The sequence below is a fragment of the Monodon monoceros genome, unplaced genomic scaffold, assembly GCF_005190385.1.
Source record: "Monodon monoceros isolate NGI ecotype Baffin Bay Population unplaced genomic scaffold, NGI_Narwhal_1 Super_Scaffold_7, whole genome shotgun sequence".
NCBI lineage: Eukaryota > Metazoa > Chordata > Mammalia > Artiodactyla > Monodontidae > Monodon > Monodon monoceros.
In genome coordinates this window covers 13,421,571-13,448,840 of record NW_021703784.1, presented here as the reverse complement: position 1 = coordinate 13,448,840, position 27,270 = coordinate 13,421,571, and the positions used below count along the sequence as shown (strand labels likewise).

General features: G+C 48.5%; 2 protein-coding genes and 1 long non-coding RNA gene across 3 annotated transcripts; 2 read left to right on the top strand and 1 right to left on the bottom strand.

Moving 5' to 3' along the window:
* Positions 1–2,535: 2,535 nt before the first annotated feature.
* UPK2 (uroplakin 2) lies at positions 2,536–5,091 on the top strand. The gene is made up of 5 exons (XM_029208922.1): positions 2,536–2,660; positions 3,115–3,249; positions 3,437–3,575; positions 3,835–3,905; positions 4,309–5,091. The coding sequence occupies exons 1-5, from the start codon at positions 2,585–2,587 to the stop codon at positions 4,443–4,445; spliced, it is 558 nt and encodes a 185-aa protein (XP_029064755.1). The 5' UTR covers positions 2,536–2,584; the 3' UTR covers positions 4,446–5,091.
* A 4,402-nt stretch (positions 5,092–9,493) lies between these two features.
* Positions 9,494–18,701, top strand: FOXR1 (forkhead box R1). The gene is made up of 6 exons (XM_029208865.1): positions 9,494–9,623; positions 16,178–16,252; positions 16,354–16,601; positions 16,843–17,069; positions 17,922–18,160; positions 18,637–18,701. The coding sequence occupies exons 1-6, from the start codon at positions 9,563–9,565 to the stop codon at positions 18,663–18,665; spliced, it is 879 nt and encodes a 292-aa protein (XP_029064698.1). The 5' UTR covers positions 9,494–9,562; the 3' UTR covers positions 18,666–18,701.
* A 5,105-nt stretch (positions 18,702–23,806) lies between these two features.
* LOC114887294 lies at positions 23,807–27,149 on the bottom strand. The gene is made up of 4 exons (XR_003791524.1): positions 27,089–27,149; positions 25,400–25,461; positions 24,478–24,538; positions 23,807–24,092 (listed from the first exon to the last, which is right to left on the bottom strand). It is a non-coding gene; the product is annotated as an uncharacterized LOC114887294 (long non-coding RNA).
* Between the last annotated feature and the right edge of the window lie 121 nt (positions 27,150–27,270).

Sequence of the window (27,270 nt, the reverse complement as noted above, 5' to 3'; positions counted from 1 at the left end):
GGGGGGGGGGGGGGGGGGGGGGGGGGGGGGGGGGGGGGGGATTGGAGGGAGAAAGGAGGGTTTAAAGGCACAGGCCCCTCTTATCCTTTTAAAATCTGGTCAGAGCTCTGCCCTCCCCTACCCAACTCCATCCCCCTCATAATTTCAGATGGGGATGGGGGCTTAGGAGTGGACCCTACACGACGCACTCTGCAATAAACCCAACCTCTTCTCCTTTCTCCTCCTGGCTTGTGACTGAAATGGGAAGGAGTCTCTTCCAAGCCCAAGTGTAAACACCCTCCCAGTTGGTGATGGGATTTGAAGAGTACTAAGATCCTTCACCCCTGGAACTCCACCATTTAGTCTGTTCCCGCTCTCCAAAGTTCTCAATGTGCAAAAGACCCTCTTTCAGTTTGTAAAACGGTGATAAGATCTGATCTAAAAGGGGACAAAAGCCAAGGTGCAGGAAAAACAGGATTCAGTTCTTCACCCAAAGGCAGCCTGTCCTGGGAGACTGGGGAAAAACACCTGCTCCTGATCTCCATCACAGGATCCAGAGCGTGTGTGTAGGAGGGGGGAGGCAATACAGAGCATCTGGCGACTCAAAGTGTGGGTCTCCCAGGCTAGCATCAATCAACGTTACCTGGAAGCTCGTTAGAAATGCAGAATTTCAGGCTCCATCTCAGACCCACCAAATCAGAAACTGCATCTTAACAAGATCCCCGGTGATTCATATGCACATTAAATTTGGAGAAGCGCTGGTCTGAGGCCCTCCTACTCTGCTTGGGTCCATGAGTCCTATCTTTATTGTCACCGCCTGCTCACACCCCAGGCCTTGAGTCTACCTTCCCACCGTGGGGGTAAGGACACAACCCCACCAGCCCCTTACTTCCCTACCAGGACCCCGGCCCTCTTCCAGGACTGGGGAAGCTAGAGTGGCTCCTGGAGCAGAAAGACACACATAACACTCTCTGAGGAGGTCTACGACCTCTCCTGACAAAGTATTCCATGTTCCACAAGTGGTTCTACTGCCGAGTCTCAGTTTCCACATCCACAAAAGGTAGCCAATGACATCTACCACCCAGGATGGCTGTGAGGGTAAGTGTGGAGCAACCAAAGACCCTGCCTGGGGCTCAGGGTAGGTGTCTTCTCCTCTTGTCTTCTCTCCACTCACAATTCCTCCTTCACGTCTCTCTAACACTGATGGTCTCTAACACGGATGGTGCCATCAGAGAAGTTGTGTCTCTTTTTCATTTTCTCCTACCAGGTCTCTCTTCTTTTTTATTTATTTATTTATTATTATTATTTTTTTTTGCGGTACGCGGGCCTCTCACTGTTGTGGCCTCTCCCGTTGCGGAGCACAGGCTCCGGACGCGCAGGCTCAGCGGCCATGGCTCACGGGCCCAGCCGCTCCACGGCATGTGGGATCCTCCTGGACCGGGGCACGAACCCGCGTCCCCTGCATCGGCAGGCGGACTCTCAACCGCTGCGCCACCAGGGAAGCCCCTATTTGTTTTTTTTTAATTTATTTATTTTATTTATTTTTGGCTGCATTGGGTCTTCGTTGCTGTGTGGGGGCTTTCTCTAGTGGCAGTGAGCAGGGTCTACTCTTTGTTGTGGTGTGCAGGCTTCTCAGTGCGGTGGCTTCTCTTGTTGCAGAGCACGGGCTCTAGGCATGCGGGCTTCAGTAGTTGTGGCTCGTGGGCTCAGCAGTTGTGGCGCACGGGCCTAGTTGCTCCGCGGCATGTGGGATCTTCCCGGACCGGGGCTCGAACCCGTGTCCCCTGCATTGGCAGGCGGATTTTTAATCACTGCGCCACCAGGGAAGCCCCTCTCTCTCTACTTTACTCTCAAACAATTCACAAAGGTTGCTGGCCAAGGCTGACTGTGCCCACCCCCACCCCCACTGGGTGGGTCAGTGCCCACCTCTCCGAACACTGGACGTCCTCCCCGGCATCCTTGGTCCCACTCTCTAGAAGAATGGGAAGCCCTGTGCGCTCCCGGGCACCCACACCCCTCTGCCTCTCCCAGAGCTCTGGGCCTGGGCCTCAGTGGATGCCAAGAACTGGAACCCCTGGCTCTGCTGCCCCCACCCCCTACTGCCTGTTTCTCTCAGCTTCTCTCCCATTCCTGCCCAACCAAGGCCCTTTCAGGAGCCCCTCAGGGTTATTCTCCTCTCCCTGCACACCAAGGCAAACTCAGAACTTGTCGCCCTCCTAGGAAGAGCCCCGCACCACCTGAGGGGAACGGTCCTCTACAGGCTGGGCTCCAGATGCACGTGAGGCAGGGACACTCATGCCGTTACACGTGGGTGCCCCATATGAAGGGGTTTTCCTCCCCCCACCTTAGTTACCCTGCCCCTCTGCAGGTGACTAAACCACCAATATCCAGCCAGGGCCTCCCCCTTCTTGGCCTGAGGGTTAGCTCCCCATCCTGAAAAACCTGTCTGGGGGCCTCCCCTGAGGCTGTAGGGCCCAAGGGGCAGGTTGGACAGGATTCCCCTCTAGCCCCTCCCACCCCCAGGACAAAATCAGACACCCCCGGGGGAGGGCCTCACTTTCCTTAGGAAGCCACAGCCTGCCAGCACCCACCCCAGCTCCCAGCTATGGCATCTCCGCTGCCTGTCCGGACCTTGTCCTTGATCCTGATTCTGCTGGCTGTCCTGGCCCCCGGGGCTGCAGGTTTCTGCCATCTCTGGCCGGGGTGGGGAGGGGCTCAGGGGTCTGGAGAGGAGGGACTGTGCCTTCCAGGGCTCTCAAAGAGGGCTGGTCTGGCCAGTTGGGGTTGGGGGACTGGTGATGGCAGTGACCAGGCATCAGTCACTGGGGCCCAGGGCACACTCCTGGTCCCAGATCCAGGAGGCAGGGAGGTGTGGGGAAGAGTCCAAGGCTATGGATATGGGTGGGGTTGGGCTCTGCCCCCTCCTGGCATCCAGGGTCTAGCGGCTTGGTGGAGCACCTAGCTTCTGCAGCTCAAGCCTGCCACCTGGTGGTCGCACAGGCAAAAGACTCGTGTTCTGCAAACGGACTGCAGAATAGGACTCTTCACCCTCAGAGAAGACCCCCAGGGGTGGGGGGCAGATCTATTGATGAGAGGGGGATTGAGCCTCACCTGTATTACCTCCTGGCCCCCCAGCCGACTTCAACGTCTCAAGCCTCTCTGGTCTGCTGTCCCCAGCGCTGACGGAAAGCCTGCTAGTTGCCCTGCCCCCCTGTCACCTCACAGGGGGCAATGCCACACTGATGGTCCGGAGAGCCAATGACAGCAAAGGTCTGCTACCCCCTCCCAGGCATACCCTAGTCCCCAGAGATCCCTTCCCAGGACACCCGGCATCCCTCCTCCCACTCATCCCTTCCTCTTGACCCCCTTCTTGGGCCATCCATACTCTAAATACTGCCCTTCTCCTTGGGGTCTCCAGAAACTTGACCCTGCCTCACACCCCCAATTTCCTGCCCAGTGGTGAAATCTAGCTTCGTGGTGCCTCCATGCCGCGGACGCAGGGAGCTGGTGAGCGTGGTGGACAGTGGGTCTGGCTTCACGGTCACCCGGCTCAGTGCATACCAGATGACAAACCTAGTACCAGGAACCAAATACTAGTAAGTACCGGACCCTGGCCTGGGGCATCTGTGGGAGGGCCTACAGGAAGAGAAGCTGGGTCCTGACTTTGGTGTTAGTTGTGGGAGGTGGTCAGCATGGGGGAGAGTGAGGGCACAGCTAAAGGGGTCAAGAATGCACCTCTCCTGGGCACAACAGGAGGCATAGCTGTGAAGGGGGAGGCCTGGGCTCCCTCTTACCCTAAGTCCCAGATACTCACTGAGGATTCTCTCCTCTCTCTCCCAAATCTCACCACAAAAGCATTTCCTACGTAGTGACGAAGGGGGCATCCACTGAGTCCAGTAGAGAGGTCCCAATGTCCACACTTCCTCGTAAGTAACATCTCAGGGCCCCCAAAGGCTTTCCAGGCCCCTCCCACCCCATCCCGCAGCTGCCCCTCCCTGTGTTCCCTTAGCTCCTTTGCTTACCTCTATCTTCACACTGAGCCCTTGGCATTTTAAGTGGCTGTTGACTCACCTGCCCGCACCGCTAAACTTTGTGGGTAGCGATTGTGTCTGATTAATTTCTGTATCCTCAGTGCCTGACATAGGAGATGCTTCGTAAATGTGTTTTTGATGGATGTCTGGATCCCTCCAACGAGTTGTTGGTTGGTTGGGTGAATAAATGGGTGAAGGGATGGCTGGTTGGATGAATGGATGAGGGACTAGGCTGGGAGCCTTGGGAAGGATGCGGGCCGCTCCTGACCACAACGGCCTCCCTCCTCTCTTCTGACAGGAAGGAAGGCAGAATCTATTGGGCTGGGAATGGCCCGGACGGGCGGCATGGTGGTCATCACGGTGCTGCTCTCTGTAGCCATGTTCCTGCTGGTTCTGGGCTTCATCATCGCCCTGGCACTGGGTGCCCAAAAGTGAGGAGGACAGCACCAGGCAGCAGGCTCCTCCAGGAAGTCCAAGGCACCGTCCATTCCCCCAGCTCAGGGCTCTGCTTTTGCTCCTGTCTCCTCTGCTGAAAAGACTGCCTGCTCTCAGGCCACAGGTGCCAGGCTCTGGCTCCTCTGGTGCCATCAGCTCCCCTCCCTGCCCCCTCTCCACTGCAGCCCTTTCCTCCCTCTGTCCCCCTCCTTGTCCCCTAAGGCCTCACCTTGGCCCAACACTCCCTATTATTCCCCTCATCCCACTCGTGTCAGAATTGGTTTTCCTCCCATTTCACCTCTTTAACCAATCCCTACCCGTGACAGATGGGAATTTTTCCTTCCCTCAGTGAATTTAGTTCCTACAATAAAACCTGATGCCATGTTGCTGTGTGTTTTTCTCTTCAACGTGCTCCACTTTGGGGTGAACCTACAGAATCTGTGTCCAGGCTGCAGCTGCTCCCAGTCCTCTCTCTGCCCTGGAACCCCAAAGCTGCTTTTCCCAGGAGGCAGGAAGGGGTGGATGGGATAAGAATCCAAGAGTCAGGGACTTCCCTGGTGGTGCAGTGGTTAAGAATCTTCCTGACAATGCAGGGGACACGGGTTTGAGCCCTGGTCCGGGAGGATCCCACATGCCGCGGAGCCACTAAGCCTGTGAGCCACAACTACTGGGCCCGCGAGCCACAACTACTGAGCCCGCGAGCCACAACTACTGATGCCCGTGTGCCTAGAGCCCGTGCTCCACAACGAGAGAAGCCACTGCAATGAGAAGCCCACGCACCACAATGAAGAGTAGCCCCCGCTCGACACAACTAGAGAAAGCCCGTGAGCAGCAACGAAGACCCAACACAGCCATAAATAAATTAATTAATTAAAAATAAAAAAGAATCCAAGAGTCAGGGTTCTCAGACTCACACCTGGGCTGTGGGTTTTGCACCTTCCTGAGCAGGCCACCCAAGCAGGGGCCTGGGGTGGGGGTGAGGCCGAGGCTGGTGCATCACGTGGGGCCCTGAGGGCCTTTGTGGGGACCAGCAGGGCAAGGGGAAGCTCTGGGGGAAAGAGAGGCTCTGACCAGGAAAAGACAGAGGGCCACTAGGGTGAGACCCAAGGACAGGGTACTGGGGGCAAGGGGAGTGGAAAATAGGCGAAAGAGTCTCTAGGAGGAGAGAGCAGAGGTGGAAGAACCCTGCCGGAGGGGGCAAGAGTGGTACTGCGGGGTAACGGAGGGAAAAGACGGGGAGGGCTCATCCTCATTCACTTGTGTCCTCGCCAATATATATTCCTTCTAAGGATCTTTCCCTTGCTCTTAGGGTAAAGACCAAAATCTTTGAGGTGACCTTCAAAGAGAGCCCTGGGTCTCTCCCCTAACTGCCCCTCTGGCTCTCACCGTGTGCCTTCTAATGTCCTGTGTTTCCTCTTGCCTCAGTGCCTTTGCACAGACTATTCCTTAAGCCCAGGCTGCTCTGAAGACTGCCCCCACGCCCACTCCATTCTATTTGCATAGTTAAGCCAGCTTCCCCAGGGAAGCCTTCTCTGACCTCCACCCCCCATTAGGTTGGGTTCTCCTATCCCATCTTTCATAGCATTACTATGTTTATTATTATGTTTATGTGATTATTCAATTGTCTCCCCACCAGACTTTATGTTCCCTGGGAGTTGTCGCTTTGCTTCCAAGGGCCTATAGTACCTTTGCGGTGCCTGGGACACAGTGGATACTCAGTGGATCCACTGAGTATCCACAATGAAAGAACGAATTAACAAGCCCCTGAAGAGAAGGCGGGGGCTAGGAAAGTGCCAAAAATTCTGCAAAAACAATAAAAAATGACACAGAGTTAGAAGATGCTGGAACAATGGTCTAATGATCCCTTTCTAGAGTAATCCAGGAGCCCGGGAGAGGGAGGCAATGGAAGAGAAGAACAACAATATCTATTAATTCCACGAACACTAACTTAGCTTTTTTTTTTTTTTTTTTTTGCGGTACGCGGGCCTCTCACTGCTGTGGCCTCTCCCGTTGCGGAGCACAGGCTCCGGACGCGCAGGCTCAACGGCCATGGCTCACAGGCCCAGCCACTCCGCGGCATGTGGGATCTTTCCGGACCGGGGCACGAACCCGCGTCCCCTGCATCGGCAGGCGGACTCTCAACCACTGCGCCACCAAGGAAGCCCGATACACAAATTTTAAAAGGGCTATGGGGGTGGGGGTGGGGGTGTGATGAACTGGGAGATTGGGATTGACATATATACACTAATAAGTATAAAACAGGTAACTAATAAGAACCTGCCGTACAAAAAATAGATAAATAAAATAAAATTCAACAACAACCAAAAAAGCGCTATAGGGGACTTACTTCCCTGGCACTCCAGTGGTTAAGACTCTGTGCTCCCAACGCAGGCGGCATAGGTTCGATCCCTGGTTGGGGAATTAAGATACCGCATGCCACACAGTATAGCCTAGAAAATAAATAAAAGGAAAACTAAATAAAAATAAAAAATAAATAAAAAGGGCTACAAAAGGGTGGATGCATTACAACAACATTTTTTATAAGACAAAAATGAAACACTCATAAGGAAAAAGATTGGAATAATATACATCAGAATGTAATTAATTATTATCTCTGGTTGATAACAAGAATGATTTTTATTTTATTGTTTTTTCTTTGTGCTTTCTATACTTCCAAGTTTTATGTATCAAACATGTATTATTTTTATAATTAGGTAAATTGTCATAAAAGTTATTGTTATTATTGATATTAAAGGTAGAGTCCCACTAAGTTTTTTAAAAGAAAGCTGTTGTTTTCACCATAGCTAAAACAATATTTATTGAGGGTCTCCTATGCACCAGGTACTACTCTCAAAATTTCTGGTTGGGACTTTCCTGGTGGCTTGGTGGGTAAGAATCCACCTGCCAGTGCAGGGGACACAGGTTCGAGCCTTGGTCCAGGAAGATCCCACATGCCACAGAGCAACTAAGCCCGTGTGCTGCAACTACTGAAGCCCACACGCGTAGAGCCTGTGCTCTGCAACAAGAGAAGTCACTGCAATGAGAAGCCCGCGCACCACAATGAAGAGTAGCCCCCGCTCTCCACAACTAGAGAAAGCCCATGTGCAGAAACAAAGACCCAACGAAGCCAAAGATAAATAAATAAATTATTTTTTAAAAAATCTGGTCTAGTAGACAAGCAACAGGCAACACAGTATAGGGTGGATGAGCTCTGATGGGAAAACCCAGTATGCACAAAGGAACCAGAGGGGGCTGCCTCACCCTCTGGCCAAATCTGAACAATTTAAGAATTAAAACAAATAATTACAGTACTGAATTATGATCCACTCTGTAAAATAAGAATCAATCCTTTGAAAAAAAAAAAAGAATCAATCCTTTGAGTCCATACTGATAACAAACAAACAAAATGAGATAAGGAAAAGCTCTTCTTTACAATAGAATGCCAACTAAATAAATGGAGATGGAATGATTGATTTAGAAAAATCAGGGAATTCCCTGGCGGTCCAGTGGTTAGGACTCAGTGCTTTCGTTATGGTGGCCCCGGGTTCAATCCCTGGTTGGGGAACTAAGATCCCACAGTCAAAAAATAAAAATAAAAATCATCATTTCAAGTCCATGATAGTAATGATTGATTTAGGCAAGAATCGTAAATAGACGCTAGAATCTGTGGGTCCAAACTTGATGAGAAACAGGATTTTAGATCACTTTAAAGTATCTCCCCACAAATTGCTTACTAATTACAAAAGAAAAAAAAAGGTAACTTCACAGTTGAGAAACATGATGGATACCACAAATAATGAGTCAAACTGACATCATGGGCCTCTTGATGTGATGTACTAAGAAGGAAACAACATCACTTCTCTGGTATTGTTGCCAAAAACACATAATCTAATTATGAGGAAATTAGGGACATTCTACAAAATAAATGGCCTGTACTCTTCAAAAATGTAAATGTTATGAAAGATTTAAAAGTCTGGTGGGAGGGTGGTGGGATGAATTGGGAGATTGGAATTGACATGTATACTCTAATATGTATAAAATAGATAACTAATAAGAACCTGCTGTATAAAAACCAAATAAATAAAATTCAAAAAAAAATTAAAAATAAAGAAATAAATAAAAGTCTGAGAAACTGCTCCAGATTAGAGACTAAAGAGACATATATATTAAATGCCCTGCATGATCCTGAATTGGATTCTAGACCAGAAAACAAATTAAATAAAGGACACTTTTGGGACAATTGGTGAAATCTGAATAGAATGTGTATATTAAACATAGTATTGAATCATTGTTAAATTCTGATGATTTTCTTGTTTCTGATTTTCTGGTTATGTAAACCAATATCCATGTTTTTAGGAAATACACACTGAAGTATTTGTGGGTAAAGGGACATGACGTCTGCAAATTACTCTCAAACAGTTCAGAAAAAATAATGTATGTCTTACATACATGGAGACAAAAGCAAAAATGTGATGAAATGTTAGTAATTGGTGAGTTACAGGATTTAGGTATACTGGATTTTTTTATAGTATTCTTGGGACTTTTCTGTAAATTTGAAATTATGAAAAACAAGATTTAAATATCACCATTCAAAAAAATAAAATAATTTAAAAATCACCATTTAATCCTATCTCCACCATGTACTTACAGATGTAACCCTGGATAAACCATGAAATCTTCCACACTTCTAGAAAGTAGCTATTAATACCACCACGGGATCATTCTTCAATGGTAGACTGATTTACTAAATAAAAGAGCTTGGTGCAAATGTAGAGGGGAAAGAGGGCCTGGGGTACCTCCCTTCTGGACCCCCAAGGTTCCCAAATGAAAGCGGCGGGGTGGGGGGTGCTTGCAGAAAGACGTGGCAAGAAGCACTCCGTGGAGGCTCGAGAGCAAGGGTGTCAGCTGGACTGGGCACACCTGAGCGGGCTCCGACCCAAGTCAATCAGAGCGCGGGTATTTGAGGAAGTGCCTCCCAGGCCTCAGCCTCAGTCTCTCCAGACTCTCCCACCCTGTGCCGGCTCTCCCTCCTCTAGCTAATCGTGGACCTGAAGCTCCAGCACCTAGACTTCTGGGCCAGCCTCCATGGCCAGGTCCCGGGATTGCTGGACTGGGACATGGGGAACGAGTGCTTTCTGGCCTTCACCACTACGCACCTGCCCTTAGCGGAACAAAACCGTGAGTGTCCGAGAGGGGGGTCGTGGGGGATGGGCGCGCCGCGGAGGGTCGGAGGCTCGTGGGCGCGCCGGGCCGGAAGCTCCCCGGCCTTTGACTTGCTCGCCACTCGCCCCCGCGAGCCCCGTGACTTTGTCGCGTTCGGGGCCCCGCGCCCCCTTTGTTGAGCTCTGGAGCTCCCACCCCGCCCCCACTTTTTCCGGGCAATGGAGTCCCCGCCTCGATGGAAAGCCCAGGGAGGGCAGGGGTCCTGCCTGAACACGGCCTTTCAATCCTACCCCACCCGCCCCGGCTAAATCCCAGAACTTTCTAGGCCTCTTCTCGGCCTTTTCTCCGTGGCGCCTACGCCATCGGGGCACACTACGTTTTCGTTCATCTTTCTCTTAAAATCTTTTTAAAATCGGTTTTGTTCGTGGCTGTATACCACCTCTTAATACATTGTCTGACACCTAGAGGTGCTCAATATTTGCTGAATGGATAGTTGACCGTTGTCTTTTAAAAACTTTTTTTGTTTGGTCCTCAAGTGTTGAGATTTGAGGTAATCACCTCCTACATTCATGGTACATGATTGCCATCTGTTTGGGCAAAGTACTTGGATTAACTCATTCAATCCCCACCCACTTTTGTCACCTCCCACACTCCCATGTATCAACCCTAATCCATTTAATGTCTTTAGATAGGTGTATCTTTGAAAACTGTTTAGCATTATTTTGCTTTTATAGGTGACCTTAATTTACATAAACTCATTGCTTTTTTTTTTTCCTCATTCAAATTGTTTTTGAGAGTTATTTCAGTTGCTAAATGCAAATCTGGTTCATCATTTTTTTTTTTTTTTTTTTGCGGTACGCGGGCCTCTCACTGTTGTGGCCTCTCCCGCTGCGGAGCACACGCTCCGGTCGCACAGGCTCAGCGGCCATGGCTCACGGGCCCAGCCGCGCCGCGGCACGTGGGGTCTTCCCGGACCGGGGCACGAACCCGTGTCCCCTGCATCGGCAGGCGGACTCCCAACCACTGCGCCACCAGGGAAGCCCTGATTCATCATTTCTGATTGCTGTGTGGTAATCTATCACCTGCATACATTACTTTTTGCATTTTAATTCTCCTTACTGATGGAGACAAAACTCCATTGGAACTCTTTGCAACCATAAGTAATGCTGACAAACATTCTTGTATCTTCACTGATTCAAGAAATATTTATTGAGCACCTCCAATTTGCCAGGCACTGTTCTGGACACTCATGTGATACATCATGAACAAAACAGACAAGTCTTCATGGAGCTGACATTCTACTGGGGCCACACAGGCAATCCACATCAAAATAAATAAACAAACAAATAAATAAATGGTATGTTATAAGGTGATAACTGAGATGGGGGAAAAAAGGACATGGTAAGAGGGCTCAGGAATGGGGGCTGGGAGGTGGTGGCAGCTACAGTTTTCAATAGGGTTGGTCTTCATTGGGAACATTGTATATGAGGGTTGGTCTTCATTGGGAACATACGAGAAGAGCAGAGTTGAAGGAGATGAGATAGTGAGCCGGAGGATACTTAGAGGAAAAGTTTCCCAGGCTGAAAAAATAGCCAGTGTAGAAACCCTCAGGAATATGTCTGGAGGAACCGGTAAAGAGGCCAGTGAGGCTGGATCAAAGTAAATGAAGAGGAGAGTTCAGAGGGTGTGGGTCGTGGAGCGGAGATCAGGAAGAGCCGTCTTCCCCTCTGAGGGCGTTAGGGTTGATTCCAAGTGAGATGCAGCATGGTTGAAAGGTTTGGAACAGAGGAGTGACATGATCGCCAGCTTAGTGAGTGACCTGTGCTATCGCATAGCGTGCCTATACTTGGTTTAACGTCCTGCTATCACTGTCTTAAGATTTTTAATAATTTTTGAACAAGGAGGCCCACATTTTCCTTTTGCACTGGGCCCTGCAAATTATGTAGCTGATCCTGAATGATCTATAGTCTGAAAAGATCACTGTGGCTCCTGGGTTGAGGGCACACTGTAAATGTAGAGCGACTGGGAAGCCAGGAGACTAGTTAGGAGGCTACTGTAGTAATCCAGACAAGAGCTGACGGCAGACTGCACCACCAGGGTGGTGGCAGAGGATGTGGTGAGAAGGTAGAACCAGGTGGATTCGCTTGATGGATTGGATGTGTGGTGTAAAAAAGAGAGATTAGAGGATGACTCCTCCAGAGTTTTTGGCTGGTCAAGTGCAAGGATGGAGTTTTCTTGTAGTGAGATGGGGTAAGCTCCTGATAGGATATTTAGGGAGGAAAATCAGGAGTTCTGTTCTGAACATGCTGAGTTTGAGATATTTTTTAGATATCCAAGTAGAAATGTTGAGTAAGCTGGTGGATATATAAGTCTGCAATTCTGGAGAGAGGTATGCAGATATAAATTTTGAGAGTCTTTGGTACACGCCTGGCATTTAAGGGGTGAGAATAGGGAAGAACCAAGGATGAGCCCTGGGGGGCATTCCATTCTAAAGAGATTGGAGAGGAGATAAACCAAAAAAAACTGAGGAAATGACCATTAAGAATCAAAACTGGTATTGTGGTTTCCTGGAAACCAAGTGAAGAAAGTGTTTCAAAGAAGAGTGGTCACAGGACAGGAACACTGCTGTGAGAGATCAGGTCAGAGGTGGGCTGACTATTGGATTTAGCAAAGCAGAGCCTTGATTATATGGTTTTGGTGGAGTGCAGCCTTGATCATAGTGGTTTTGGTGGAGTGGTGGAGAAGAAAGACTGATTGGCAAGGGTTTAAGCGTGGAAGGGAGAGGAAGTGGAGACAAAGTATAGGCAATTCTTTCGAGGAGTTCTTCCTCAAAGGAAAGCAAAAATATGGAGTAGTGGCCTGGCACAGAAAGTGGGGACAAAAGAAGTTCTTGTTTTTAACAAGATGAGAGAATTAACAGCATATTTGAATGATGATAATGGTCCAGAGACAGAAATTTATAACAGAAAAGAGAGGAGACAGGAATTCCCTGGCCGTCCAATGATTAGGACTTGGCGCTTTCACTGCTCCCTGGTTAGGAAACTAAGATCCCACAAGCCTCCCGAGGCCAAAATAAATTTCAAACACTGTCCTTGAGGAGGCATGGGGCCACCTGTGTCAGAGAGAGCAGGGGAGGGAGATGGACAGAGGCACTATCCTTTGATCCCACTGAGATCACCCATCTGTTGATCCCATCACCCTTTCCCTGCTCTCAAAGAGCAGAGTTAGAGGGGATGTCCTCTCTGTAACTAACCTGGAATCCCCCAAACAGGCTCACTCTCTTGCATACACCGTTGACTCCTTTGGCTCTCTATGGCTTTGGAACACTTGCTTGGCCAAACCACACCCTGATTAAATCCAACCAAACAAGTGCTCCAAAGCCATAGATCAATGGATTGGGGTTATCAGTTGGTATCAAAAGAGATGGCTGGAAAGAGGAGGTGGTGCATTTTTACATGGTGCAAAAATGAGGTTATGGAGAGGTTGCAGTTATTGGTTTAGGTTATGACAGTGTGGACTGTCTACATTAGGATGGAAGGCAGAATTCTGGGAGGAGAAGAGTTCAAGAAACTAGAGCCCAGGTTATTAGGATAATCATCTATGTATCTATCGAAATAGCCAAGATTTAAGGCAGGAGTAGCACTAGTGACAGTGAGCCAGGAACTAAATTCCTCTAAATGAGGGGGAGTGGCCGAGAATTTGGTAGATGATGGTAGCAATGAAAATTAGTATATAAATTCTTCTATTAACTTGAATAGACACACCCAGGATTAGACAGTAAATTGTAGTGCTGCCTGATTATTCTTCACCAGCACCAGTTGCTATTCAGATGTAATGAAGGATCCTATTCCACTGCATCTTTGCCAACACTTGGTATTACCTCTTTTTATAATTCTTGTCAGTTTGATGTAAAGTATTATATCATTCTTTTATTGTGTTCCTATTACTAGTAAGGCTCAGCATCTTCAGGTAGCCCCTCCTTCTGAATACTGATTCGTATCTTACCCATGTATAGATTTGTCTTAGCCTTTTATTTTTTGATTTGTAGGAGCTGTCTATCAGAGAATTGAGAGTTCTGGAAATGATTTTTTTTTCTGGTTTATTGTCTATTGATTTTTTTTTTCCCTTGTGAGTTTTACCGTGCAGAACCTTTCAATCTTTTTTTTGTGTGTGGTACGCGGGCCCCTCACTGTTGTGGCCTCTCCCGTTGCGGAGCACAGGCTCCGGACGCGCAGGCTCAGCGGCCATGGCTCACGGGCCCAGCTGCTCCGTGGCATGTGGGATCTTCCCGGACCAGGGCACGAACCCATGTCCCCTGCATCGGCAGGCAGACTCTCAACCACCGCGCCACCAGGGAAGCTCACCTTTCAATCTTTATGTTATAATATCTGCATTAAATGTACAGGTTAATTTGAGGATAATTGGCATCTTTATAATATGTATTATATGTCTTTGTTTATTGAAGTTTTTTAGGTCCTTAAGTAGTAGGTACATCTTTTTCACATAAAGGTCCATTCTTTGATGAGTTAACCCCTAGATACATTATAACTTTGGTTGCTAATGTGAACAGCACCTTTTTGAAAAAAAAAATTATTTTCCAGTTTCTTAATGCTGGTATAGAGGAACAGTGGTGATTAGTATGTTGGTCTTATATCCAGCAAACTTGCTGGACTCTTATTGGTTCTAATAATTTATATATCGATTTTGTATGGTTTTCTGTTAATCTATGTTTTTTTCTATAAATAAATATAGTTTTGCCTTTTTCTTTCTTATATCTCTTACTACTTTTTCCTTTTTAGAATACTGTGTTGAACATTAACGATGTAATGCGCATCCTTTCTAATTACTGAGCTCTCTAATAAGTATATCATCATTTTCCAGACAAAAACCTAGATTCATCTGTAATATGATGACACTCATGGGGACAATGATAGTTCCCCCTAACTGGACCAGAAGCCAGCTTCATGTCGAGCAGCTAGCTCTAATATATACCTGATTTACTCTAAGCCCACCATGTATTCATTCATCCGGTTAAGTTGAGCTCCTCCCATGCGCCAGACAGTGAAGGAGACAGACCTGGAGATAGACACTAAGCAGGTAGTTACAATAAAATGTGTGCTACGGGAGTGTTTGGACAGGTAGTCAGAGAAGGCCTGCTTCAGAGAGACGTTTAAACAGAGACCTGATGGGTGAGTAGCAATTAACTAGGCAAGCAGGAAGAGGGAAGAGTGTTTCCAGCAAAGGGAACAGCTTATGGGAAGGCAGAGGATCTAGATGTGGTCTGTTGGAGACGGGTGGAGAGCCTGGGAGGAATGACTCAACACTAATGAGGAGCCAGGGCCTTGTAGACTATCTCAGGAATTTAGATTTGGCCCAAAGGCAATGGAAAGCCATCAAAAGATTTTACACTGAAGGGTGGCATGATTGGATTAACATTTTGGGAAGATCACTCAAACTGCAATACGGTAAGTTAAAGAAAAGAAGATAAGCAGACCTTTTAGGTTATAGGCTTGGACTAGGATGGTAGAACTTGGTGATTGATTGGGTGTGGCTGTACGGGAAAGAGGAGTCAAGAATGATTTCCACTCACAGACACAGAAAACAAACTTATGGTGACCAAAGGGGAAGTGTGGGGGGGGGCGTGGGGGGGATAAATTAGGAGTTTGGGATTAACAGATACACACTACTGTACATAAAATAGATAACCAACAAGGACGTACTGTAGAGCACAGGGAACTATGTTCAATATCTTGTAATAACCTACAATGGAAAAGAATCTGAAAAAGAATCTGTGTATATATATGCTTGTGTGTGTGTGTGTGTGTGTGTGTGTGTGTGTGTGTATAAAACTGAATCACTTTGCTGTACACCTGAAACGAACACATTGTAAATCAACTATACTTCAATTAAAAAATGGAGAAAAGCTTCTCTGGTGGCGCAGTGGTTGAGAGTCCGCCTGCCGATGCAGGGGACGCGGGTTCATGCCCCGGTCCGGGAAGATCCCACATGCGCGGAGCGGCTGGGCCCGTGATCCATGGCCGCTGCGCCTGCGCGTCCGGAGCCTGTGCTCCGCAACGGGAGAGGCCACAACAGTGAGAGGCCCACGTACCGCAAAAAAAAAAAAAATAATAATGATTTCCAAGTATCTAGCCTGGACAGCTGGTTAGATGGGGCCATATGCTGAAACAAGGAATGCAGGAGCAAGAGCAGGAAAACGGAGTTGAGTTTTAGAAATGTTGTTCAAAATGCCTGTGGGTTATCCCATGGGCAGTTCTAGTTAAGAGCTAGCAGAGAAGTCTGGGCTAGAGATAAAGATTTGTAAGCCTTGAGTTTATAGATGGTGACTGACTAAAGTAACAGGCATTAATGAGATGGTTTAGGGGCCGTAATGTGGGGTGAGAAGAGAAGAATGCAGAGGAGAATGAAAAGGTCAGAGAGGTAAGGGGAAACCAGTAGAATATGGCATCATAACTTCGCAGGCAGGGCCCATAGCCACCTCCCAGGGAAGCTTCAAGGGGCCGAAATGAAAATCCTAGGTTGTTTTGACTCTCTTCTTTTCTTTTTGCTAGTTGCCAGATATAAACTCCGAATAGTTGAGCCACCAAAACTACCTCTGGAAAAAAAACCCAACCCTGATAAAGATGGTGAGTAGATGGGAGTGAGTTCTCTGACATGGCCCTGTGGCCTGGGCGGGACACTCAAAGCCCATGACCTATGGCCCTCAATCTCCTTTTTCTCTGCACAGGTCCAGATTTCGAGCCCAACCTGTGGATGTGGGTAGACCCCAACATCGTGTTCCCCCCTGGAAAGCTGGAGGTCCGAGAACCCAGTAAGGGGAAGAATCTGACAAGCATAGTCCCTTCCCCTCAGCCACCCCCAAAAGAAAAGGACTTTGCCAAATGCCCACAGGCCACAGTGGTGGAGTCGCCATCACTTTCTGGAGACCAGTATCCCCCTCGGAAGCGGTTTGCCTCTTCCCCCAGCAACTGGGAGGTAGGGATTTCTGGGCTGTGGGATGGAGTTGGGATGTAGGCAGGGTGGGCACAGGGATGATGCAGCAGAGACTTCTGTTTTCTTAGGGTTAATGAAGGGTTAATGGGTTCCGAAATTAGCTGTGCCCCTGGGTTGGGGAGAAGGCCAGATGGTGGCCCTAGACCACTACCCCTTCCTGCCACTGCACCCCTGGAGTAGAGGCTGTGGAGTCAGGACCAGTTCCTACTCTGTACTCCTCTAGCTCACAGAAGAGAAGGAGGCTGAGGACCAGGATGACAGCTCCTCTGTGGCTCTCCCGTCCCCTCACAAAAGGGCCCCCCTCCAGAGTCGGAGGCTTCGGCAAGCCAACAGCCAGGAGGGAGGGCTGTGGTCCCGGCCCCCTCTCAATTACTTCCACCTAATTGCACTGGCATTAAGAAACAGTTCCCCCTGTGGCCTCAACGTGCAACAGATCTACAGTTTCACTCGGTATGTGCCGGGGGCCCTGTGAGGAGGGCGAAGGGGAGGGGGCAGGGCCCTGCTCTGATACCTTCCAGGCCCTGGGCTGCTGCTTCAGTTCCCCCATCTGGGTCTGAGAGGATGCTTCTCCTTTCCCAGGCACTGGTTCTGGGTTGCCCCCGACTGTGTGTCCACACCTCACATAGACAGGAAGATATCCACCCCACCTCCTTTCACATCTAAGAAACTCCAACCTTTTTATACCTTAGTTCCTTAACATATAAAATCACCCGGGTCATAAATTCTCCCATCTTCCCTCTCAAGAACACCCAGTATAAAATCTGGTTTCCCCAACAGTTTCTCACATGCCTTCCCTTTGGACTGAACTGCCTGGCACAGCCTGTTCCCCAAGGACCCGGGGAAGCCGGGCTGGGAAGGGATTTACGTTGAGCTTTGAGAGTCGGGTACCCACGAGTATGACGAGTTTCTCGGACCTTTTCCCTCTATTATCAGAAGAGTCGCAGAGTATTAATCCTCAAGAGGCGTCCTCCTTGACCAGGATTCCTCTGACAGGAGCTTGTTGGCCTGATTTCTGCTCTGTTCCTGTTGCAAGTCAAACTCCTGAGCCCTCGGAGGGAGGGAGGAAAGCGAGCCAGGGAGTGGGGGCAGCGAACTGGGTCTGTAAGGTGAGGCTCTGCACAAGCACTGCGCCAGGTGGGGGTCTGACACATGCTTAGTCGGCAGAGTGCGTCGTGGGCCAGCTTGCCCTTCTCCGACGTGAGAGAAGGGCTGAGGCTCCTGGCCCCCGGGGAGAACATTCTCCAGGGTAAGGCATCTCCCAGAGAGACCACACCTCTCCTTACCATTCCTCCCTGTCTGCAGACAACATTTCCCCTTTTTCCGGACGGCTCCTGAAGGCTGGAAGAATACCGTGCGTCACAATCTCTGTTTCCGAGACAGCTTTGAGAAAGTGCCGGTCAGCATGCAGGGTGGCGCCAGCACACGGCCCCGATCCTGCCTCTGGAAGTTGACCGATGAGGGACACCGCCGCTTTGCAGAGGAGGCCCGCGCCTTGGCCTCCACTAAGCTGGAAACTATCCAACAGTGTATGAGTCAGCCAGGTGTGAGGCCTCGTCACACGTGGGGCCGAGGGGAGGGGCCCTGAAGATCCTGACCCAAGGCCGAGTGTGCAGGGAAGGAGCCAGGGTCACATGGGGGGGGGGGGCGCGGGGAGGGGCGGCACCTTCTGTAGGAAGGGGAGAGGACAGCAGTGTTCTGAGACCCTGGGGTGGTGCCTGCCTCGGGTCCCCCCACGCACAAGCACGGAACCTGAGGTGCTGGGAGTTGATGGAGAAACAGCTAAGGTGCAGCTGGCCCTACTCACAGCCCCGCAGCCTGGGGAAATGGTAACCACACAATGTGAGAAGCATGGTATAAAAGGTTCTCTGCAAAGGGGGCTTTTTCTTCTCCTGGAGACCAGGTGGCATTTGGGCCTTGAGAGAGTAAAAGTAGATCATTTGCCGTGAGAGAGCTTTCCAGGCTTAGGGAACAGCGTCTGCAAACGGCAGATAGATCCCTTTGACTTCTTTCCTTACAGATGTGATGCCCTCCCTCTTCGACCTTTAGTTCCACAAACCATCCGTCAGCCCATGCCTTATTAAAGTTATCTGCAGCATCCTGGTGTGTCTGTGGTCCGAGGGTGGGGCAGGAGTGGGGGCGGAGGCGGGCTCTGAGGTTGGAAATGGGATGCCCTCAGAGCTGATGGGTGGGGCAGTTGCCTGGTGCACAGCAAAGGGAGCCCATGCTCTTCTTTCTTCAAAGGAACAAAACACTCAACCCTCTTTAGGTCCCATTTTTCTTGGGAGATGCTAGCATAAAGCAGCCAGGCCCGCAAAAGGCCCCCCCCAAATCACTACCCACTCAAACGAGGGGATGAAATCAGCTGGGGACAAAGAGGAGAGGCCTAGGGAAACACATCATCTATGGAACAGTTGAAGGAAAAACGCTTGGAGGAGGCCATGAAGGAGCAGTGAGAAAGGTGAAAGGAAAGAATTTCTTGAGAAAAGGAGTAGCCAGGCTTAAGTCTCATTTCCCTCATTTAAGCATTGGGGGTGAGGGGTGGGAACTCAGAGCTGAGAGGCATGGCCCTTCCATACTTCCGGTTTCAGTAGAAACCAGAGCACTTGTCCTTAGAGGCTGCAGATCACAGCTAGGCTGCTGTGGCTTCCCTGGTTGCAGGAGACCGTGTCCAGGGCAAGGTCAGCTGGTAGCCTCAAACCTGAGGGATAGGGAGAAGCCAGGGGGACAGGTAAGGAAGGAACGAGATTCAGAGCTGTGTCGGGATGCCACGGCCATTCCCACAGTGCTTGAAGTTCCTGCTGGGTTTCCCACAGGGCTGAGATGACCCTTCTCATTCCCTCTCCTGCTCTTCCCTCACCCCGCGACAGGCCTGTACAGAAACATGGCTCCAGCCTCAGACACTGTCCCAGGGGGGCATCGCTACTCCCCAGAGGTAGCCGTGCGTGGTGTGTGAGTCTCAAGAAGGGCACTGGCTCTCAGCTCTGATGTAGCTGCTTGCTGCTCCTGCATCCTCATTCTAGAAGAACCTGCCTCAGGCAGCCACTTTCTCTTTAAGCTTGAGTGTCTTGATCAGGAAAATGAGTTAATGATGGCTCTTTCTTTTTTAAATTTTTATTTATTTTTATTTTTTTTGGACACACAGCATGGCATGTGGGATCTTAGTTCCCCTACCAGGGATTGAACCCGCACCCCCTGCAGTGGAAGCGTGGAGTCTTAACCACTGGACTGACAGGGAAGTCCCTGATGGCTCTTTCTTAGTACTGTACCAGCATGGAGATGGGGGGGGATGGAGTAGAGTGCTTCATACCAAACCTGGCTCCCAGTTCTAAATAAATGGTAGCTGTTTTTTTGCTTCTTGTGATGTCTAGTTAGGACCCGCCTCCTTCCTCCAGGATGCTGGTGGACTAGTAATGGCCTGGATTTACTTTCAGCACTTGGCAACTCTCAGTGGGAGCCAGGACCTTGCTCCATCTCTGACTCTCCGCTCTGCTCCCACTCAGCAGATGACATGTCATCTCTCACTGTATCTTCTTTAGCACAGTTTTCTTAACATTTCTAAACTTGTTTCTTTTGCATGCAAATTGGGGATAATAAAAGTACACACAGATTTGATTTGGGAACTAAATAGGACAATGGAAAGTGTGTAGTCCTGTGTCTGGCATATTAACATTGAGTGCTTACAATTGGATCAGACATCGTTCTAAGCGCATTTGCAGGTTTAATCCATACAGAGGCCCTAAGGAGTAGGTACTGTTATTCTTCTCAGGTAGTTGAGTGTGATAGCTATTTAAGGAGTTGCCTTCATTTCTGTCCACTTATTCAGCCCTTAATCCCTTGCAGTCTAGAGCACTATAAAATCAGACTGCCTCCTCCCTAGTCTCTGAAACATGGTATTCCTGAAAAGCATGGCCTGTGCCCTATCTGACCAAAATCTTTACCTTTGAAGAAAGGCCCCGGTTCATCTGCTTGGTTTGCACGTTTTTGGTAACAGACATGCAGTCTCGCCCTGGTCACTTGTCCATCACCACAGCCACCTCTTCTCTACCCGCTCTAGCTTTGCATTCATTCTGGAATATGCACCCAAAGCAGCACTAGGCCAGGGGCTCTCACTGGCCCTGTGGTTGCCGCAAGGATGTGGGGGATTGGCAGGCCCAGGAGTGTCAAGTGTCAGTGCAGGAGGCAGTGTCTCACCTTAAAGAGCTGAGCCTCATACCAAAGGCCATTGAGAATGAGCTGAGCCAAGAACCTAACCCGGTTTTACACCTAAGCAGAAAGTATTTGTTGTGTTGTTTTATTATATACTAAATTTTCCAGGAATGCAACTCTTATGTAAAGTGAAGGAAGACTGTACTTTTTTTAGTTTGGAAGTTTTCTGAGAGTTGTTTGCCATTTCAGAAAATCACTTCACTGACAGCAAAGTTGCTCTGGTATTTAACTCACCAATACCACATGCCTGTATTGGTCTGTTTGTATTTGTTGTAATCATCGGGATTCTACATGTATAAACAAATATTTAGCTATTTCAAGGTAGCCAATATACAGAAAAAAGTATTTTCAGGACTGCCCTGGTGGCACAGTGGTTAAGACTCTGCACTCGCAATGCAGGGGGCCCGGGTTTGATCCCTGGTCAGGGAACTAGATCCCACATGCATGCTACAACTAAGGAGCCAGCGAGCCACAGCTAAAACCTGGCGCAAACTAATTAATTAATAAATTAAAAAATCAGAATAGCTCTATATCCATTTTTTAAGTATTTCAATAATCATTTGAATGACATCTCTTTAAGCTATTCACAATAAGTATCTACAAATTTTTAACTGTCTCATATTTTCAAATATAGTTTATCAGACTTCCCTGGCAGCACAGTGGTTAAAAATCCACCTGCCAATGCAGGGGACATGGATTTGAGCCCTGGTCCGGGAAGATCCCACATGCCATGGAGCAACTAAGCCCGTGCGCCACAACTACTGAGCCTGCGCTCTAGAGCCCGTGAGCCACAACTACTGAAGCCCGCGTGCCTAAAGCCCGTGCTCCACAACAAGAGAAGCCACCTCAATGAGAAGCCCGCGCACCGCAACGAAGAGTAGCCCCCGCTCGATGCAACCACAGCCATGTGCAGCAACGAAGACCCGACACAGCCAAAAATAAATAAATTTATAAAAAAGAATATATAAAGTTTATCCACTAGAGTACATTTTTATACATTTCTCTCCCTTTATTTTTCTGTTGTATTACCGTTAGAGCATTACAGCTTGATTTTTTTTTTAATTGTATGTGTAGGTAGGTTATTTTATCAGTATGGTTCATTTCAGGGTGGTAAAGACGGTCTTACAGAGTATTTGCTCCATTCCTAGGGTGTTAAGGCTGATGAAGTAGAAAACCACCAAACCAAGCAACGTATAAGATATAGTCCCTGGGGCTTCCCTGGTGGCGCAGTGGTTGAGAGTCCGCCTGCCGATGCAGGGGATACGGGCTCGTGCCCCGGTCCGGGAAGATCCCACATGCCGCGGAGGGGCTGGGCCCGTGAGCCATGGCCACTGAGCCTGCGCATCCGGAGCCTGTGCTCCGCAACAGGAGAGGCCACAACAGTGAGAGGCCCGTGTACCACAGAAAAAAAAAAAAAAAAGATATAGTCCCTGTCCCAGAGGCGCTCATCCTCAGTGACCTTGGCAACCAGTGAGGACAATACAATGGAATAAGTTCCGTTCATGTCCAAACCCCAGAGCCTAGCATGGGGCCCATTAGGTAGTTAGAATGCTCTGTTTGCTAGGACTTGTCACTAGTAACTTCCCTAACAGGCAGATTCCTTGTTCTCTGGAAGCACAGAGAAGAGGGCAATTAGCGTGAGAGGAACTGGGGAAGACTTCTCACAGGAGAAGTTAGTACGGGGTCTTTTTGCCAGGTCTGGAAAACAACAGCTAGCTCTTCTCCGGAAGTGATGTCCCCTGCATCGGCAAGCGGATTCTTAACCACTGTGCCACCAGGGAAGTCCAACTCCCTTTTATTTTTTTAAATGATGCTTAGCCACTCATTGAAAGTGGCTTGGAGGGGGCAAACATGGAAGCAGGAAGGCCTGTAGGGAGGTGACTGCAGAATCCAGGTGGCAGTAGAAATGGAGAGAAGCAGCCTGATTTGATGATATAGCTTGGAGGCAGAATCAACACGTCAACAGTATTGACTAGATGCAGGAGGAGAAAATAATGACTCTGAGGTTTTTGGTTTGAATGATTGGATGAATGATGAGGAGGGGAAGCCTGTGTAGGAGCAGCAGGTTTGAGCAGTTTTGTGTTTAGAATGTGTGAGACATCAGGGTGGTTACGTCAAGTTGATAATTGTTGTAAGTCTGGAGTTCAGAAGATAAGCCTGAGCTGAAGACGTAAATACATTTGAGAATCAGGGGGATATAGACAGTATTTAAACCATACTCAAAGTACTGGTGTGGAAAAATATTCATAATACATTTTTAGGGCTAAAAAAACAAACAGTAGCAGAACAGTATGTTCGATATGATTCCAAATGTGACAGAAACTATGTTTATATATATATATAAGTATGTTGTCTACACACAGAAAATGTCTTAAAGAAAACAGGTATCAGTAATAGTCATCTTTGGGGATTGGCGGGTGGCAAAAAGATATGGGGGCCAATCCCTTTTTATTTATTTATTTAAAAAATATGTATTTATTTGGCTGTGCTGGGCCTTAGTTGCAGCACGCAGGATCTTTAGTTGCAGCATGCGGACTCTTAGTTGCAGCATGTGGGATATAGTTCCCTGACCAGAGATCGAACCTGGGCCCCAGGCATTGGGAGTGCAGAGTCTTAGCCACTGGACCACCAAGGAAGTCCCCCTTTTTATTTATAGCTTCGGTACAGGTTTTTTTTTCTTTTTTAATAAGAAATTTCTTTTTAGAATTTTTAAATAAATAAAGCTATTCACTAGCCTGTTTTGTAGTTTGATACTCTAATTGTTAGGGAACCATTGACTGATACCACCCACCTTGGCGAGGCACAATGATAACCACTTGCATGAGTTGTCTCACAACAGGAGTTCCCAATGAGGAACATGGTGCTGCCACTGAAAACTAACCAGGAGAATCTGGGAGGGGCCAAAAGGAGGGAGGAGACGCCAGCCCATAATATTGTCCTACCAAGCTCTCAGAATCCTTTGCACTGGAATCCATCTTGGCTGAGAGATGCATGCACCACCAGGAAGGACCCTGAATCAGACCAAATATAGGCCAAGAAAGATGATTGGCCAGAGACAACCCTGAAAACTAACCCCATTACCATGAAACCTGAGACTGCGAGCCACGTGGCAGAGCAGTTCTGGGTTCCCTTACCCTGCTCCTCTCCACCTGGGGGCCCCTTCCCAATAATGTCTTTTGCTTCGTCAGTACACGTATCTCCTCAGACAATTCATTTCCGAGTGTTAGACAATAGCCCACTCTTGGGCCCTGGAAGCGGTCCCCCTTCCTGCAACATAATTAGCAGGCTGTTAGCTGCATGCTTCTGAGGCTCCTTCCCAGCACAGACTCCCACCCCATGGGCATGTTAACACCAGGGTGTCTGGAGTTTTGATGATTTTAACTTAATTTGACAAATATTCATAGAAGATCCCTTTCTGCTAGTTCTACTGAGTCAGGTATGATCAAGACACAGTCCCTGCACTTGAAGAGCTTTTTAACTATTGAGTTTTCAACTGACTACTAAACAAAACGACAAGAGGATGAGCAAAGGACCTTGGAATTGAAAAATTAATTCTGCAGGATCCACTCTGGTAGGCTTCACAAAAGGGGTGACATTTCATTCATTCAATCATGAATTGATCTAAGAGCTTATGAATAGATTGAGAGCTTACCATGTTCCAGACAAAGTCACCAGCCTTGTGGAAATTCCATTCTAGTTCATATTTCAGAGCCCTATATAATAGAAAGAACTTATCAGGCAGAGCTGGAAAGAAGTAAATTCTAGGCAGAGGGAACCAAGGGCTGGAGATGCTAAAGTGCATAGGAGGAACAGGACTGCAGGAATATTGCCTGGAGGAGCAATAGGTGGGGGGGAGGGTGGGGGGGGAGTGGGGGACACAAGACTGAAAAGGAGGTTAGGAAACTTAGTGTAAAATTCATGTTGTGAAATTTAGATATTTCCTGAAGGCAACTTAGAGACATTAAATTAATCAGGAAAGTCATTTTAGAGACTACCTTAAGACCAGCGAGTGGAGGATAAATGGAGGTGAAATACACCAGACACTTGGAAACCAGTCAGAAAGATTTTACATGAATCTAAGCAAGAAAGGTAGGGAAATGAAATAAGGTATGGTCTATGAGTATAAAAGGTGGAGAACAGATTTTAGACATCTCAGAAATCCAGTAAGACAGCTTGCACAGGGTGGATGTGGGGACTAAGTGAAAGGGAGAATCAAAGATAACTTACTGTAGGGACTTCCCTGATGGCGCAGTGGTTAAGAATCTGCCTGCCAATGCAGGGGACACCGATTCGAGCCCTTCCCTAGTCTGGGAGATCCCACAGGCCGCGGAACAACAAAGCCCGTGCGCCACAACTACTGAGCCTGCACTCTAGAGCCCACGAGACACAATTAGTGAAGCCCGTGCACCTAGAGCCCATGCTCCGCAACAAGAGAAGCCACTGCAATGAGAAGCCCGCGCACCGCAACGAAGAGTAGCCCCCGCTCGTCGCAACTAGAGAAAGCCTGCACACAGAAACGAAGACCCAACACAGCCAAAAATAAATTAAAATAAGTTAAAAAAAAGATAACTTACCCCAAAACTCCAGGCTTTAGTTTAGTGGTTATCATTCACTGGGAGGATGAAAACGGGATGATCTGAAGAGGAAGAAATTGAGTTCCATTCACACAGTCTAGTTCAGATGGCAGCCGAATGAATACTCAGTAACGGAAGACTTTAGGGAAACAGTTTCAAAAGCCAAATTGCAGAGGGCTGAAAAGTTAGGCGTTTAAGCAGATGGTATAGACTACTCTAAAGCAGCTTTGGGACAAATGAGGCAAACAGATGGGATGGTTGCGGTGTGACAGAATGAGAGGTCTTTGTAGGTCAGGTGAAGTAATATGTTGCCGTGAGAGTGTGGTGGAAGTATTCCTGGGATCCAATGGGTAAAGCGAAGTCAAGAGGACCTCAGACCTAGACCAGTGATTCTCAAACTTGACTGAGCATCAGAATCACCTGAAGGGCTCATTAAACCACAGGTTGCCGGGTCCCTCCGGAGTTTCCTATTCAGTAGGTCTGGGGTGGGGCCCAATAATTTGCATTTCTAACAAGCTCCCAGATGCTGATGCTGCTGACCTGGAGGCCACACTTTAAAGGTTTTTTAAATTTTTAAACCTGGCCTAGAGCAAAGCATTTAGTAGCTGGCATATGATGAATAATTTTCCAAATGACTGGATAAGAGTACTCATATTCAGGAAAGGAGGTCTCCCTGCAGTTAAAGACCAGATGGAAGGTAAGTCCACACAGGAGGATGGAAGACGGTGGTCAGAGTAGAACTTCAGAGTCTGAATTCAGAGAAGGAGCAATTTTTGGTGGACAAGGTCCAGGATTACCCCTGCCAGGGGAGTGATGAGAGGTCAAGGAACTGAGAACTGCAAGGTCATCAAAATACATCACATCTGGCAAAGGCCTGAGTCTAAAGGGAAGCTCCATCAGGAAGTCAAGGACTGAAGGGGAGTCTGGCTACTTTCTGGGTCTGAATTATGTAGAGTTGACTGGATATGCCCACAGACATTGTAACCCATCCAGGTTAATGCACCAATACAGGTAACAAATGTAAGGGAAGCTGGGGACTTTGTGCCAGCTCTGTTTGCACATCCTATAAGTTAAGGTGTGGGCCAGGCCCCAGGCTTTTTGGAGGGAGTTCTAGGGTGGAAATCACAGTCTGGGGATTTCAGCCCTGGGAGGGAGCAATTCACCTTAGGTGCTAAGGGAGCAGGACAGACAGGAAGGCTGTTGACTCTGGGAGAAATGGCTTGTAGAGAATAAAGTTCCACTAGTTTAGCACGTTTACAGATTAAACACGTCTGCTAACCCTCAGCAATGACTGCGCCCTTTATAGCTTTCCCTTTACAGCTTTACAGGAGCAACGTTCAGATCACCCCTGTGGGGTATGAGCGTGATTAGGTCATAGATTAGGCCTTCAGCTTGTGTTCCCTACAGCCTGCTGGCAATGCCTCTGCCGCTTTATACCTGTGCAACCTTCCACAAACTTACCTCCTCCTTCACGCCTCAGTTTCCCGCTTGTAAAATGCCAGTAATAACAGGATACCACACAGGGCTATTGTGAAGATTACCTGAGGTAGTTAAGGTAAAGCTCTGGACCCCCACTGAGCACCCTATAAATACTAGTTACGATTTGTTACATTGTCTCTACGGGTCCTTGTCAGTGTCCAGATACGTGCGCGGTCCCCCCTAACTGTTGCGTGCGCTCCTTCCCCTCACCTTTTCCAGCCAGACTGCATTTGCCGGTACTGGCGACGGGCTGGGTTTGTGCGCAATGAGGGTTCCCAGAGAAAAACCCGCGCAACCGTAATAGGACTTGCAGTGGCGCCTGTCGGCCGCTGGGGGCCGCGGGGGCCGCTGGGGCCGCTGGGTTCGCCCCGCCCCTGAGGGGGTCAGAGGTC